The following is a 13,777-nucleotide window of genomic DNA, read 5'->3' as shown; positions in this document are numbered from 1 at the left end:
TCCTGTCATGCAATAACTAACAGCCAAAGCAAATCTCAGGTAAATACCACTGACGACATATCATTTATTCAGCACCAGCGTCAGATATTAACCAGGGCAATGCATGAAAGTGACAAAAATAGCACCAAATTGTGATGGCCACAGTTGCCCCCGCAATGAATTCCAATTATTTGTTTTTTATTTCTTTTTCTTTTATTAAACATCTGATGCATTTCTTGAAATACTATTTTCTAGGCCTAGTTAATTATTCAAATTATTCAGATGCAGTATATATTTTAATTAACTGAATAAAATTAAGCATTTTACATAAAAAGAAGACACACAGTTTGTGTTTTTACATGGTTATAGAAAAATGGCCTAGTGAACATTACACTTATATACTGTAACACTTTTCTGACACTACACTCAAAATACTTTACACAGTGACCAGGGGACTCTCCTCAACCACCACCAGCTTGCAGCATCCACCTGGATGTGCGCCAGTATGCTCACCACACACCAGCCATTGGTGGAGAGGAGAGAATAGATACAGTCAATTAATGGAGTGGGATTATTAGGTGGCCATGATTGATGAGAGCCAAGGGGGGTAAATTTGGCCTGGACACCGGGGTTACACCCCAATATGTACTGTATATATAATTGGTCAAGAAACAGATAGTCCTGCCCCAAATTTACGAGAAGTGCCCGAGGATTTTTCATAACCACATAGAGTCAGGACCTCGGTTTAACATCTCATTCAAAGGACCTACCTAATTAGGAAAACATGCCCCTGAAACTCCAAGGGGGCAAATTTTTATGTTTAATATGTTTTAAAAAATCTGACACTATTCAGCAGTCTGTTTGTACAGAAATGACCTTATTTCCTTCAAGTTCCACAAAACTCTACATGCAGATTAAGGCAAAGGCACTAACAAAAAACTTCCACATAATCTCAAGGAATATCTGATTCATGCTGTGAACTGCACACAGTTTGAGAAACTGAATTTGTGAAATAAAACTCACAAATGATTTTTCCTTCCCAATCTCACTGTGCAAAGTGGTACTCTGCCCATTCTGAATTTGTATTCTTTTTCTAGTGTTTCTGGTGTATTGCAATTCTGAAAGCCACAAAGCAAGCCCTGCATGGAAAAGTAGTTTTAAACATTCTGAGAATGACTGCAAGTCAATCAAACTTTCACTTGTGTGAAGTTTGGGTCTTTCTAAATGGAATAAACAATAGTTTATAGTCTGCCAGTCAGTCCTGATAATCCATATGCTCTGGAAAATATGCACTAGTCTACAGCGTCAGTAAAAAAACAGTCACTTCAAGACACAACATCCCTTCACCGCTTAGATTAGTAAGCAAGTGGCAACAAATCCATTTGATTGGACATCTACAGGCAAATATCTTAAACCAATATGCACATGCATCTGATTTGTACAAATCACAGTGTCTGCATGCACTGATAAACAGCTTTAATTTGCAATCTAAAAATTATGATTAATAGAATCGAATTGCGATTAAGAAATTGTGTACAGCCTAATCAGTTTTTTAATGCTGTTGTTGCACAGTTATTTATCATAACTGAATATAATAAAGAGGAAGGTTTCAACAAGTCAGCTCATATAAAACTTGAATCACTTTTTAGTACTGAGAGCTGCAACTCCAACAAATGTGGAGAACACATGTGTAATCGCTTAAATGTGCAAGAGTACAGGGCCTTTCTGTTAGCTGCCTTAGTTTTAAAGTAATTTGCCAGCTGCAGGCAAGTTTCCATTGAGAATGTTTGCGTGGGCTTCCTGGGGGCACTCTCCTCCTTTCTCCTCTCCTCTCTACTCGCTTGCTTGCAGAACACTGTTGTACAAACCAGTGGAGAAGAAGACTAGGAATCATGGTTTCTCAAAAGTTTTACCTGCACCTGCTCACATTTGTCACCTTACTGACCTTACTGGCTCTCTCGGGTAAAGTTATCTCAATCCCTCTTTTCTCATTCCTTTGTAGCTCAGGGTTTTTCTCTCAAAGCTGTCAGCTACAGTTTCTTGCATTGAAGTACAAATGGGGGAGTGTATGAAGTATGGAAAAGTATCTTTCATTTTACTGTGGAAAAGGTCATTGACATTGAATGTGCTTTTTCATTTGAATATTGATCTGTGGGGTGCATATTTAAAATAGGGAATTTCTTCTTTTTTGGGGGGTGGGATATTATATTGATACGGCTCGTGTGATACAGCATATTAAATGTGGAAAAGTGCAGGAGAGGTAGATATAAACAACTGGAGAGAAGCAAAGCTCATGAAAAGAGCTTTTGAAGTGACATTTGTGAAATAGTAGCTACCAGTTATGAAACCTCCACAGTGGTAAATCAAACACAAACACACACACAAAAACGTCAAAAAAGTCTTACGCCTACTTGCACGTTATTAGGACTATGTTTTTTTGATCTTCGTGTAGTCTTGTTTTAGCATATCTTCTCCACCTTAAGATGTCCCTCCTTTCTCTCTCTCTCTCCCCCCTCCCCCCCTCCCAATAGTGTAAGATTGAGTGAGTCAGACTTTCCTCAAAGAGTTTGTTGAATACATGGCAAAATAAGACAGAAACAAGAATCTGTTTCAGTCCTTGCTGAAAGTGCCAAACTGAGCACTCTGAGTATATTCATTTTGTGGAGGATATTGAACCCTGTTCTGCATGGTATGAACTGTAAAGGAGGAATGTCTTGATGGGAATACAAGAACAAGAAGCAATGGAAAGGATCCGGTGTCCAGCCACAGGGGGTGGCAGGGAGATGTCCCTGACTGCTGCCCAACCACCAGGAGATAATGCCCAGCAGGTTTAGACAGCTACCTGTGCATCTGAACAATAAATTGAAGAGTATTAAAGATATCTTAAAACACTTTATTTTTCTTTTTTTGTAGTTACAATCACGACAAATATCAGAAATTAACATTGGCACTAATGAAAACCAAATTACTGATATCAAAACTGAGCATTTTTACTAGTTGCAATTCAGTTGTTGATATCAGGAATTGACATTTGCACTAGTAAATATGCAATTATTGATATAAAAATTATAAATAAAGTGCATTGCTGATATGTGAAATTAGAATTTCAACTAGCAAGAAATGTATTTTAGATATCTGTATTCTACTAGTGAAAATGCAGTTACAGATATCAATGAGTGATGACATCATTTTTGACATCAAGAATTCATGTTTTAAATTGTGCAAATGTAATTACTAATATCGAAAATGATCACTTTCACTAATAATTACATTCCTGATATCAAGAAATAGCATTTTCTGCATTGATCTATATTTAGAATATTTAGTTGTTGATATCAACAGTTTATATCCTGCACGTGATTAAAAGTCAATTCAGCTTGCCATAGTGTGCTGCCTCTTTTACAAAAAACATGTAAAACTAATACTTTTTTTATATATACTGTATATTTTTTCTAGATGTTGCAAGCGAAAACACGCTGGAAAAACTCTTGAAAAGAGGTGCTCATTTTCACATATTGTCAGTACTTTTGCAGTGCATGTTTTATGATATCTGTATAGATCGGTTTGCTTTCATTCCTTTTACATTCAAACACCCTTGCGTTATCTGCCTAAAATAATCTCCATAAGTATCTTTGTCTTGTTTTATGCCTGTTTAGGCACACACACACACAAATATATATCTGCAAATGGTTAATTTAGACAATTTTTAAATTTGGCTTCAAAGAGAATAGACATGGACTGGGTCTTTAATATTTGTAATACTTTTCTTCTCAGGTAAACTTATCTTGTTTTAAAGAGGTTTAGATATTTTTACAGGAAAACAAGGCAAATATACTCATTGATAATATGATTTTTGCTGAGAAACTCATACATTTCTATGGGCTTGCTATGACCCCATTTGTGTCCTCCTGTCCCTTTGCTTTGTCTCTCACTAGTGGACAGTGATGTAAAACCAGCTGCCGCAGTGGCAGTAACTCCGTCCAAGGCCAAACAGTTCCTGACATCCCTAAAAAGGCCCAAAAGAAATCTATGGGAACGCAACCGCCCAGATGTTCAACAGTGGATCCAACAGTTCATGTACATGGGATTTGATGAAGCAGTAAGTGCTTGGGTGTTATCTTTTTAAAATCCTATAAACCATTTTGATGTTATGTAAAAAAAAAAAAAAAGGATCTATAATGGTTTATTAAGTACTAATACATTGAAATCAAATGTCCTTGACTAACAGACAATTCAGGACATGCCACCATTAAAAGGCATTCAGAAGAAGTATTGTACCTCTGCCTTTATTTGACTTATCTATCACCTGTATGTTTCAAGTATTTTTTTTTTTTTTTTTTAATTTTAATGCTGTCCTCTACCTGTGAAAATTGCTGTCAGCTTTGATTGTTGCTCTTTTACTCACTGTATTCCCTAGCTCTGCATCCTTAGAGAGAAGTTTTGATGCAGGGTGCATTCTAAGCAGTACACATCAAAGGCAACAGGGACATCATCAGTTCCTTTCCAATGAATTTTCTTTTAGGTTCGTTCAGTTATTTAGGTTACGGTTTCTTTACTTTCAGCTGACTCTTCAGAAATCGTTTGTGAGAAATTTGGGTCAACTTCTGTTCTAGATGTGCTTTTAAATAAACATGGCATAAAAACTTTCTAAACTTTAAGTAGGATACAAATAGAAAACTTTTTGAAGGACATTGTCAATTCCATCAATATTAACAAGAATACAGAATTAAACCCCATTTGTGAAAGCCCTGTTACATTTACATGCAATTTGGACTGCCAAGGTCCAACTATTTGAAAAGTGACTGTAGTTTTCAATACTTCCAACACTTCAGCATGTTTATTAAAAATGTTCTTTGTGAAATCAATCATTGTGACTTAATGCCATGCATCAGCACAGTTAAAATCAGACTCAAATTAAGTATTATATTTCTTCTCCATTTTCTCTGTCCTTATACATTTTCCTAAGTGTAACCCCTAACAAAAACCCAAAACCTAATCTAACCATAAAGCCTAACCCCTTACCCAAACCCTTAACCTAACCATGATTGCTATACAAAAATAACTGTTCTTTACAACGGAAGACAGACATTAATCATGATTTTCAATGAAGCTGTTCACTGGGGACCTAAAGTCATTTAAGGCATTACAGACATTACAGTATGATTTTCTTTAAAGGTGCTTTGAAATTATGTGTATCGTGAAAAGCACTATACAAATAAAAATGTCTTGACTTGAAGAAAGCAAACATCATGGTTTGGAGCGAGACACAGGAGGCGTATTACAGGTTACTGACATCAATCAGTCATTTGTATTGTATAAATACAGAAAGAGTAAGCCAATTTTTTCACTGTCATTTCCTTTCTTAAAATAAAGTGTTGAAGAGGAGGCTAGCTAAAATTTGATGCCTGTATTTTATCAATATAAAATTCTGTTTGTTGATTGGTTGGCCTGTATAGCAATATAAATAGTCAATTTTCACAGGAGCCAAGTCTTCTGATATCTTTTAATTTCACCAGCTCGTACGATTATCACGAGTTGTCATGAGACTCTTTCCATTTCAGTGAATACAATAGTTCCATTAAGGGGCAGTACCACTGATCTATATACATCAGTGGGCAGTACACACAAGACATTCTTTTGAAAATAATATGCATGCAACCTGAGATTGAACTAATAAAAGATAGATGCAGAGCTATGAACACAGCAGAACGCAGGTGTCTCGAGCATGTTTTTAGCACTTGACTTTCTGGTCTAAAAAACAAGTCGCTCCAGCACGAGAAACTGAGAGATGCGGCGCAAAGGTCAAAGATGTGTTACATAGGAAAACAACTGAAAAAAAATTATGGTATGAACAGCCCTTAACTTGACAGCTTTCATGACGTTAGATGCTTAAAAAAATGTCAGACGCGTTGCAATGGACAAAGACGTCCAACAATTAACCAACAATTAAAATAGTCATGTAATCGTTGTATGCCTGTGGTTTTGTACCTTTTTAAAAAACATTTAATATTTTGAACACACATTTTAATAACTCTAAAAATATCAAGTGGTGTAACCATCAAGTTAAAAGTACTAAAATATTTTTCCTTGTATTCACATCTTAAGTATTATTTTTCAAAAGAAACATATTTATAGTAAAAATTACATTCAGTTCATTTGTATAGCACTTCCGATAGTAAAAATAACTTACAAAGAATAGCATCTTTATACATTAAAATGTTTTTTTTTTTTTTTAAATCATAAGCATGCCTTCCAATGTCACAACTGACCTTAACACAGTCATGAGGGTCTCTGTGATATAATTTCCCAGCATCATACTGTACACACACTTATGATGTTCTAGATCCGAACAAACAATACCTCATTGACCCTACAGTATACTGATTTTTGTATTTCCTTCAGAGACTTGAAGCTGACCTCTCCTATTGGATGGACCACTACCGTTCCAATGACCAGAGTCGCCAGCATCACTATGATGAAAATGCACCCATGGGACCTCGGGGTGCTGGGTCATACAGGCATGGGGCAAACGTCAACTATGACTACTACTAAGACCCCTTTTCCTTTCAGAATCGCTTCACTGCTGCAAAGAACTTAATAAGATTAGGTGGTTGACATGATCTCTCTCTTTCATTTACTTTGCAGAGATGTCAGCTTGCTTCCTTTTGTTGCATATGCTGTTTTTTTTTATGTACTTCCTTTCGCAAAATGGCAATAGACAGAAATCAAGAATAAAGCCCTTTAAAAAAAAAAATTTAAAAACTGTGCATTCATTGACTCAGTCATTTATTCAGTCTTATGCTGCTCCAAAGCCCTGTGAATATTTTATTTATTCTAAGGAAAACAGACGAAGAATATCCTGGCCGCTCTTTTCAATATTATGAAAGTGAATGGGGATGGGTGCAGTCAAGCACCAAAATGACAAAAAAGCTCCATAAAATTATCATAAAAGCAGTCCCTATGACTCAATATGGGATATATTACAAGTCTTCTAAAGGCATACGATTTGTGTGATGAAGAGACTTCATAAGCATGTCATCATTCACCTGAGATTCATGCAGCTGTAGCTCTGAAATTGAATATGGCACTGTTAGAGTATTCAAAAATGTCACATTTCGTGTTTCATTAAAGAGAGTTTTGCAGATTTAGAATGACACGAGGGAAGAGGAGTACAATGACAGGAAAATATGACATGGTATATGTAAATGTATGAACTTCTTTCTTCTATGGAATTCAGTTTATGAAGTTTATGAACACTTTGGCAGATGTTAGGTAGAACGTTAGCCTCAGTCATCATTCACTTTCATTGTATTTTTTTATTTTTTGCATACATTGAAATTGAATGGGAACTCAAGCTAACATTCTGATTTCTCCTTTTGTGTTCCATGGAAGCAACTCCCCTCTTTTACTGACAGTCCACTTTTCCCATCAACCCTCACATGGCTGTCGTAGTCTGCATAGCAACAGTGTGGTTTTGTAACATACAATGACACACATGCTCCACTATCAGTGATGAAGGGAAAGAAGGAAGGAGGGACAGAAAAAGCTGAAGGATTTATGAGCTGGAAACACCGCAACAGAGATAATAGCAATAAACATGGGAAGTAGGTATGTCACCATTGAGCAGAAAGGCAGACAAAGTGAGATTAAAAAGGGAACACAGTGCAAATCACAGTAAATTTTTTTTATTAAAATATTATTTTTTCACCTGAAATCAATTATAGGTTCAAAGATTTGTATGAAGTTTCAAAAGGTAACCACAGCTTTTCAAAATTACCACAAAGGTTAAAGCAGAAAGAACATTTCCCAAAGCTTTTTCCTTCATCAGTGTCCTCAAATCTTTCGTGGCAGAGCTGGGTGAGGTTTCCTGCTCCGGCCAAACACTCAAAATCTTAAAATACATTTCTTTCACCAATATCCATAGTAAATTTCAACATTAGATGAGGTGTAAAAAAAAAAAAAAAAAAAAAAAAAAAAGACTTCTAGCATTGACAATGATACAAAAGAAATAGATCACATTAATTAAAACGCCGCTGAATGTAAACACAACAAAAATGAATTAATGAAGGTCTAAGCTTGCTTTTAAATAACAGACAACTGAAAAAATCAAAGTGCAAGGCAAAGTCTGTAAATTGGATATCTCTGAGGCACGTTTTACTGAGAAACTAACTCTTTAGAGACAGCTCTCTGCCTGAGTTGCTTTTCAAAGCATGGCGAAAACAATTTTTTTTCTTTCTTTTTTTCTCAAAAAGATCTTTATAATTGGGGTTTGGGAAACCCACTGTGTGAAATGGCTGCTGGATGTCTAAGGTCCTCCATTATCCCAACATCCTTGAGACTGACAGTTCTTCAGTTGTGTCTGGGCCTCCCTTTTTTCATCCGTGCAGCTTTGGGTTTGGGAATATACTGATTGTTGGCTTGATGCTCCAGCTCTCTGCTGAAGTACTGGATGGTTTTGTTCAATCCTTCTTCCAGTGGCACCTACAAATACAAAGTGAAACGGATAGTTCGTTCTCTCAATTCAGATTGGATGAGCTGCGTTCGATGCTGTTGTAAATCAATGATCATAACACACACAATCATACATTCTATTATTGCTGCAATGAACGATTACTTACAGTAGGTAACTGATTAATCAGCGATTATTTCTTTGACTTATCAGATAAAAAAGCCAAATCTGATTTTCTATATAATGCAATATATATATATATATATATATATATATATATATATATATATATATATATATATATATATATATATATATATATTTGTTTTTTCAAAATATTCATTTATGATTGTATGCTATACATTATGTACAAAAAGATGTTTGAAAAATGTTACAATGTACAGTGCATCCGGAAAGTATTCACAGCGCTTCACTTTTTCCACATTGTGTTATGTTACAGCCTTATTCCAAAATGGATTAAATTCATTATTTTCCTCAAAATTCTACAAACAATACCCCATAATGACAACGTGAAAGAAGTTTGTTTGAAATCTTTGCAAATGTATTAAGAATAAAAAACGAAAGTATTCACATCCTTTGCTCAACACTTTGTTGAAGCACCTTTGGCACTGATTACAGCCTCGAGTCTTTTTGAGTATGCTGCTACAAGCTTGGCACACCTATTTTTGGGCAGTTTCTCCCATTCTTCTTTGCAGGACCTCTCAAGCTCCATCAGGTTGAATGGGGAGCGTCGGTGCACAGCCATTTTCAGACCTCTCCAGAGATGTTCAATCGGGTTCAAGTCTGGGCTCTGGCTGGGTCACTTAAGGACATTCACAGAGTTGTCCCGGAGCCACTCCTTTATTATCTTGGCTGTGTGCTTAGGGTCGTTGTCCTGTTGGAAGATGAACCTTCGCCCCAGTCTGAGGTCAGCAGGTTTTCATCAAGGATGTCTCTGTACATTGCTGCATTCATCTTTCCCTCGATCCTGACTAGTCTCCCAGTTCCTGCCGCTGAAAAACATCCCCACAGCATGATGCTGCCACCACCATGCTTCACTGTAGGGATGGTATTGGCCAGGTGATGAGCGGTGCCTGGTTTCCTCCAGACATGATGCTTGCCATTCAGGCCAAAGAGTTCAATCTTTATTTCTCATGGTCTGAGAGTCCTTCAGGTGCCTTTTGGCAAACTCCAGGCAGGCTGTCATGTGCCTTTTACTAAGGAGTGGCTTCCATCTGGCCACTCTACCATACAGGCCTGATTGGTGGAGTGCTGCAGAGATGGTTGTTCTTCTGGAAGGTTCTCCTCTCTCCACACAGAAATGCTGGAGCTCTGTCAGAGTGACCATCGGGTTCTTTGTCACCTCCCTGACTAAGGCCCTTCTCTCCCGATTGCTCAGTTTGGCCAGGCGGCCATCTCTAGGAAGAGTCCTGGTGGTTCCAAACTTCTTCCATTTATGGATGATGGAGGCCACTGTGCTCATTGGGACCTTCAATGCTGCAGAAATTTTTCTATACCCTTCCCCAGATCTGTGCCTCGATACAATCCTGTCTCGGAGGTCTGCAGACAATTCCTTGGACTTCATGGCTTGGTTTGTGCTCTGACATGCACTGTTAACTATGGGACCTTACATAGACAGGTGTGTGCCTTTCCAAATCATGTCCAATCAACTGAATTTACCACAGGTGACTCCAATCAAGTTGTAGAAACATCTCAAGGATGATCAGTGGAAACAGGATGCACCTGAGCTCAATTTTGAGTGTCATGGCAAAGGCTGTGAATGCTTTCCGGATGCACTGTAAACTGCATATAGTGCAAACTGTCCACGGTTTTTAAACAGCAGGACAATTTAAAACACTTAATTATGAAAGTTAGAAAAGAAAACAACCATAATCCAATTGTTAACTGGTACAAGTTACAGTGTTCTTCAGGAACACACGTTCCCTCCTCTGAACATAGTAAGATGTTCCAGTAGCCTAGCTTTTTCTATTGCGATCAGTTTGATTGACGCAGATGAACGCACTTGCTCACTCAGTGGCTGTGTCTCATTTCGAAGGCTGCATGCTAGGTAGGACGCGTCCTTTGAAGGCTGCAGTATACCGAGTATCCTCCTTTAAACAAGCCTTGTTTAAACGAGACGGCCTTCGTAGGACGAATGGAAACAGAACGTAACATGGTTGCTATGACAGCACACCACTCTTAAACAAGCACGAGCGCTTTGAGTGAGAAGGGAACAAATTCCCTTTGGAAGGGAATGTATGAGGTCAAATTTAGGAGAGTTATAATGATGTAAAGAGAAAAGAAAATAGATTTTACAGGTGTACTTTTAGTCTAATATTTTATTTTAATTATATATTAATATAATTATACATAATATATACTCTGTACCCATCTACTGAGGTACTTCAACTTGGGAATTAACATTCCTTGTGTTTGAACATCATATTTACGGGCAAATTGGCGTAATTGTTTTTTTTTAGACATTTCCATTGAAACAAAGAATTGTGGGTTGTGAGTGCCCACGAAGGATACACCTTATGCATCCTCCGAATTCCCATGAAAAAAGGTCGCATTCGAAGTGTCCTACTCGCTTTTCTGAAATGAAACAGCCTCGATGACATATGCGGCTGAAAAATGCGACCTCCGGAGGATGCAGCCTTCCAAAGGGACACAGCCGTCTTTGAAGTTTAGACTAGCTCAATATTATAAAATATTGAAAATGCCATTAAAATCTACATTATACATGGGAGAAACATCTCTCGCTGCATTCTATATTCATGCGTGACGTTTCTATACTGCATAAACAGCCTATACTGCCCTACAAAAGCAAAACAATAACTGCACCAACAACAAGGTTTTTTGATTGCCAAATGCTTTGAACATACATACAGTAACGCACTGATATGATTCATAGATTAATTTTGTGCCAAACAAATCAAATTTGACATGACTCCAGAACTGCAGATACTTCAGTCTGCTTTTGTATTACCTCAAACTGTAAGTTTTCGATTTTGAGTTACTGCAATTTTCATTCTCCATTTTGCAGAGGTGGGGTCTTGATCTTGTGGTCTTGGTCTCAAGACGTTTCGAGACCATATAAACGTGGTCTTGGTCTGGGTCTCATTACTCGAGTCTTGGTCTGGGTCTTGGTCTCAACATTTAAAGTCTTGGTCTGGATCTCGGTCTTGGCCTATGGTCTTGATGGTCAAGACCGCTGTGGATTTACCTGTGCACTAAATGCTATTATTATTTCAGCCACTAGTTGGCGCTGCATCTTTACCATTACTGAGAATTTGCAAGCAGTACTTCTGCCTCGGTCATACCGCATATGTCTGCAAGCACTAGCTCTCATCACATGAATGTAAGTGCAAGAACTATGGTTTAACAACACAAAGCAAACATTAATGATTTATGGTTACATCTGCCATGTAGAAGCCGTGACTACACTCGGGGTAATCGCACGACCCAATAAGCTTGTTACTTTGCGAGGTGTTCTTTATTATGACTAAAATCATAAAGATTTTTTCCCCTGATATTGTAATCGCTATTAATAAGATCTATTACTATAATTTTATTACATGCCATATTTATGCAGCTACACATCCCAAACAAGCTGAGCACTGTGTTCCTGAATTAGTTCATTCTATTTATTCATTAGTAACCTAAATTAAGACAGTGACCAAACAGACAACTTTACAGTGTTCCTCTTCTTGGCAGCATGAAATAAACGTATTTAAATTGTGATTAAATTATATACAGAAAGCAAACAAAACACGCTCCATTTATAATCATTGAAGCTGTCAATCACTTCAGTTAAATGCAAGCTCACTGAGTTCTGCACTCTCCCCAAAACTCTCATTATAATCAATAAAGCTGTCGTAACTGCACAGTACATTTCTTATTTACATCGTTTTTACTCCTTGCTTGAGAGTGCGGCAGTAAGCACGTACAGAAATCAGTCTGTGAGCAACGGCTGAGCCGGTGACATAAACGCCTCTGATTGGTCATTGCATTTATGCACTCAGCTGACATATCTGTGATTAAAAAAAATAAAATAAACAGTATTATTTTGTTAGAATAATAATGCATATAAAACACATTTCTCAATTAACCATGCTTTTGGGAAGTCAGACTAATTTCAAATAATCAGTTCTTTCAAAATGTGATTTTTAATTATTGCAAATATTTCACATCAGCATTTTTCTTTCTTTGTTTCTTCACTGTTATTTTCAGTGCATAACTTTAGGCATAGTTGTCTGAATAGTTTAATAGTATTCATAATTATTAATAGTGTACATGCAGTGAAAATCAGACTAATGCCATGCAGACTTCAATTGTTGTGCACTAGCCAATTCAAGTCATTTCACTTTAGTTGTATTATTTTATATATATTTGGATTGCGAAGGCATCTCAGAGCCTGCAGTGGTAAAATCTGCATTTGAAAATTTTGAAGAAGATTCTGAAAATAAGAAATGGAGAGTAACCTGCAAATTATGTCACATTAATAAGTGAAGCACGTGGTACAACATCATCATTCAATGGGTGAGTTAGTCACATTGTCTTTGACATGTTTTTTTATTTTTATTATTTTATATTATTTCCCATTTGCTAGACTGCTAACTTTCTTAAAATTAGAATTTTAACATATAACAATATTAAAGTACATAACAATGCCTACCAATCTGCAAACTCTTTAAAATGAAAAATATGTAAAATGATATTTGATTTCATAATAGTGATGACTATCATCACAAGGCAATTTGGGCCAGCCATGTTTTCAATGAAAATGACAATTCTTATCATATTACAATATTTTGATTTGTTAATGAACAGGGGTATTTTCCAGAGGTGGGGTCTTGACCTTGTGGTCTTGGTCTCAAGATGTCTCGAGACCATATAAATTTGGTCTTGGTCTGGGTCTTGGAGGGTCTAGTCTTGGTCTTGTCTTGGTCTCAAGGGGTCTAGTCTTGGTCTGGGTCTTGGAGGGTCTGGTCTTGACTACACCTCTGCCATTTCTAAGAATCAGAGCATAGCTGAGCCAAAATTATGTCACAGTGTCGGATCAGTTAGTCCAAAAAGGAATTCAATACAGATTACTTATTCAGTAATCAAATTACTTATTACTTTACTTTTAAGTTACTTTCTAAAACCCTACTAATACTTTCCACAGTTTTTCCTTACACCAAATTAAATGTGATGGAATATGATGCATGATTTGCATGGACTATTTTTATTTCCAACTTTAACTATCCACTGCAACTGTAAAGAAAACAAGCATTGGGACATTCTTCAAAATTCCTCCTTTTGTGTTCCACAGATAAAAATGTTATTTGGGTTTGGAACAACATA

General features: G+C 36.8%; 2 protein-coding genes across 3 annotated transcripts in view; one reads left to right on the top strand and one right to left on the bottom strand.

Moving 5' to 3' along the window:
- The first annotated feature begins 1,796 nt into the window (after window positions 1–1,796).
- ecrg4a (ECRG4 augurin precursor a) lies at window positions 1,797–6,746 on the top strand. The gene is made up of 4 exons (XM_051711275.1): window positions 1,797–1,941; window positions 3,436–3,477; window positions 3,915–4,078; window positions 6,382–6,746. The coding sequence occupies exons 1-4, from the start codon at window positions 1,872–1,874 to the stop codon at window positions 6,529–6,531; spliced, it is 426 nt and encodes a 141-aa protein (XP_051567235.1). The 5' UTR covers window positions 1,797–1,871; the 3' UTR covers window positions 6,532–6,746.
- A 1,182-nt stretch (window positions 6,747–7,928) lies between these two features.
- Window positions 7,929–13,777, bottom strand: part of LOC127448596 (UDP-glucuronic acid decarboxylase 1) — a 119,797-nt gene continuing 113,948 nt past the window's right edge. The window contains exon 15 of one of the 2 annotated variants that reach the window (XM_051711261.1): window positions 7,929–8,460. In XM_051711261.1, coding sequence (XP_051567221.1) covers window positions 8,329–8,460 — 132 coding nt within the window. In that variant the 3' untranslated portion in view covers window positions 7,929–8,328. Of the gene's footprint in view, window positions 8,461–8,761; window positions 13,444–13,777 lie in introns of those variants that run through there. The other variant, XM_051711262.1, reaches the window with a different exon arrangement.

The sequence above is a fragment of the Myxocyprinus asiaticus genome, chromosome 11, assembly GCF_019703515.2.
Source record: "Myxocyprinus asiaticus isolate MX2 ecotype Aquarium Trade chromosome 11, UBuf_Myxa_2, whole genome shotgun sequence".
NCBI classification, from domain to species: domain Eukaryota; kingdom Metazoa; phylum Chordata; class Actinopteri; order Cypriniformes; family Catostomidae; genus Myxocyprinus; species Myxocyprinus asiaticus.
Note: the sequence above shows the minus strand (reverse complement) of the source record. Positions and strands in the feature narration are given on the sequence as shown.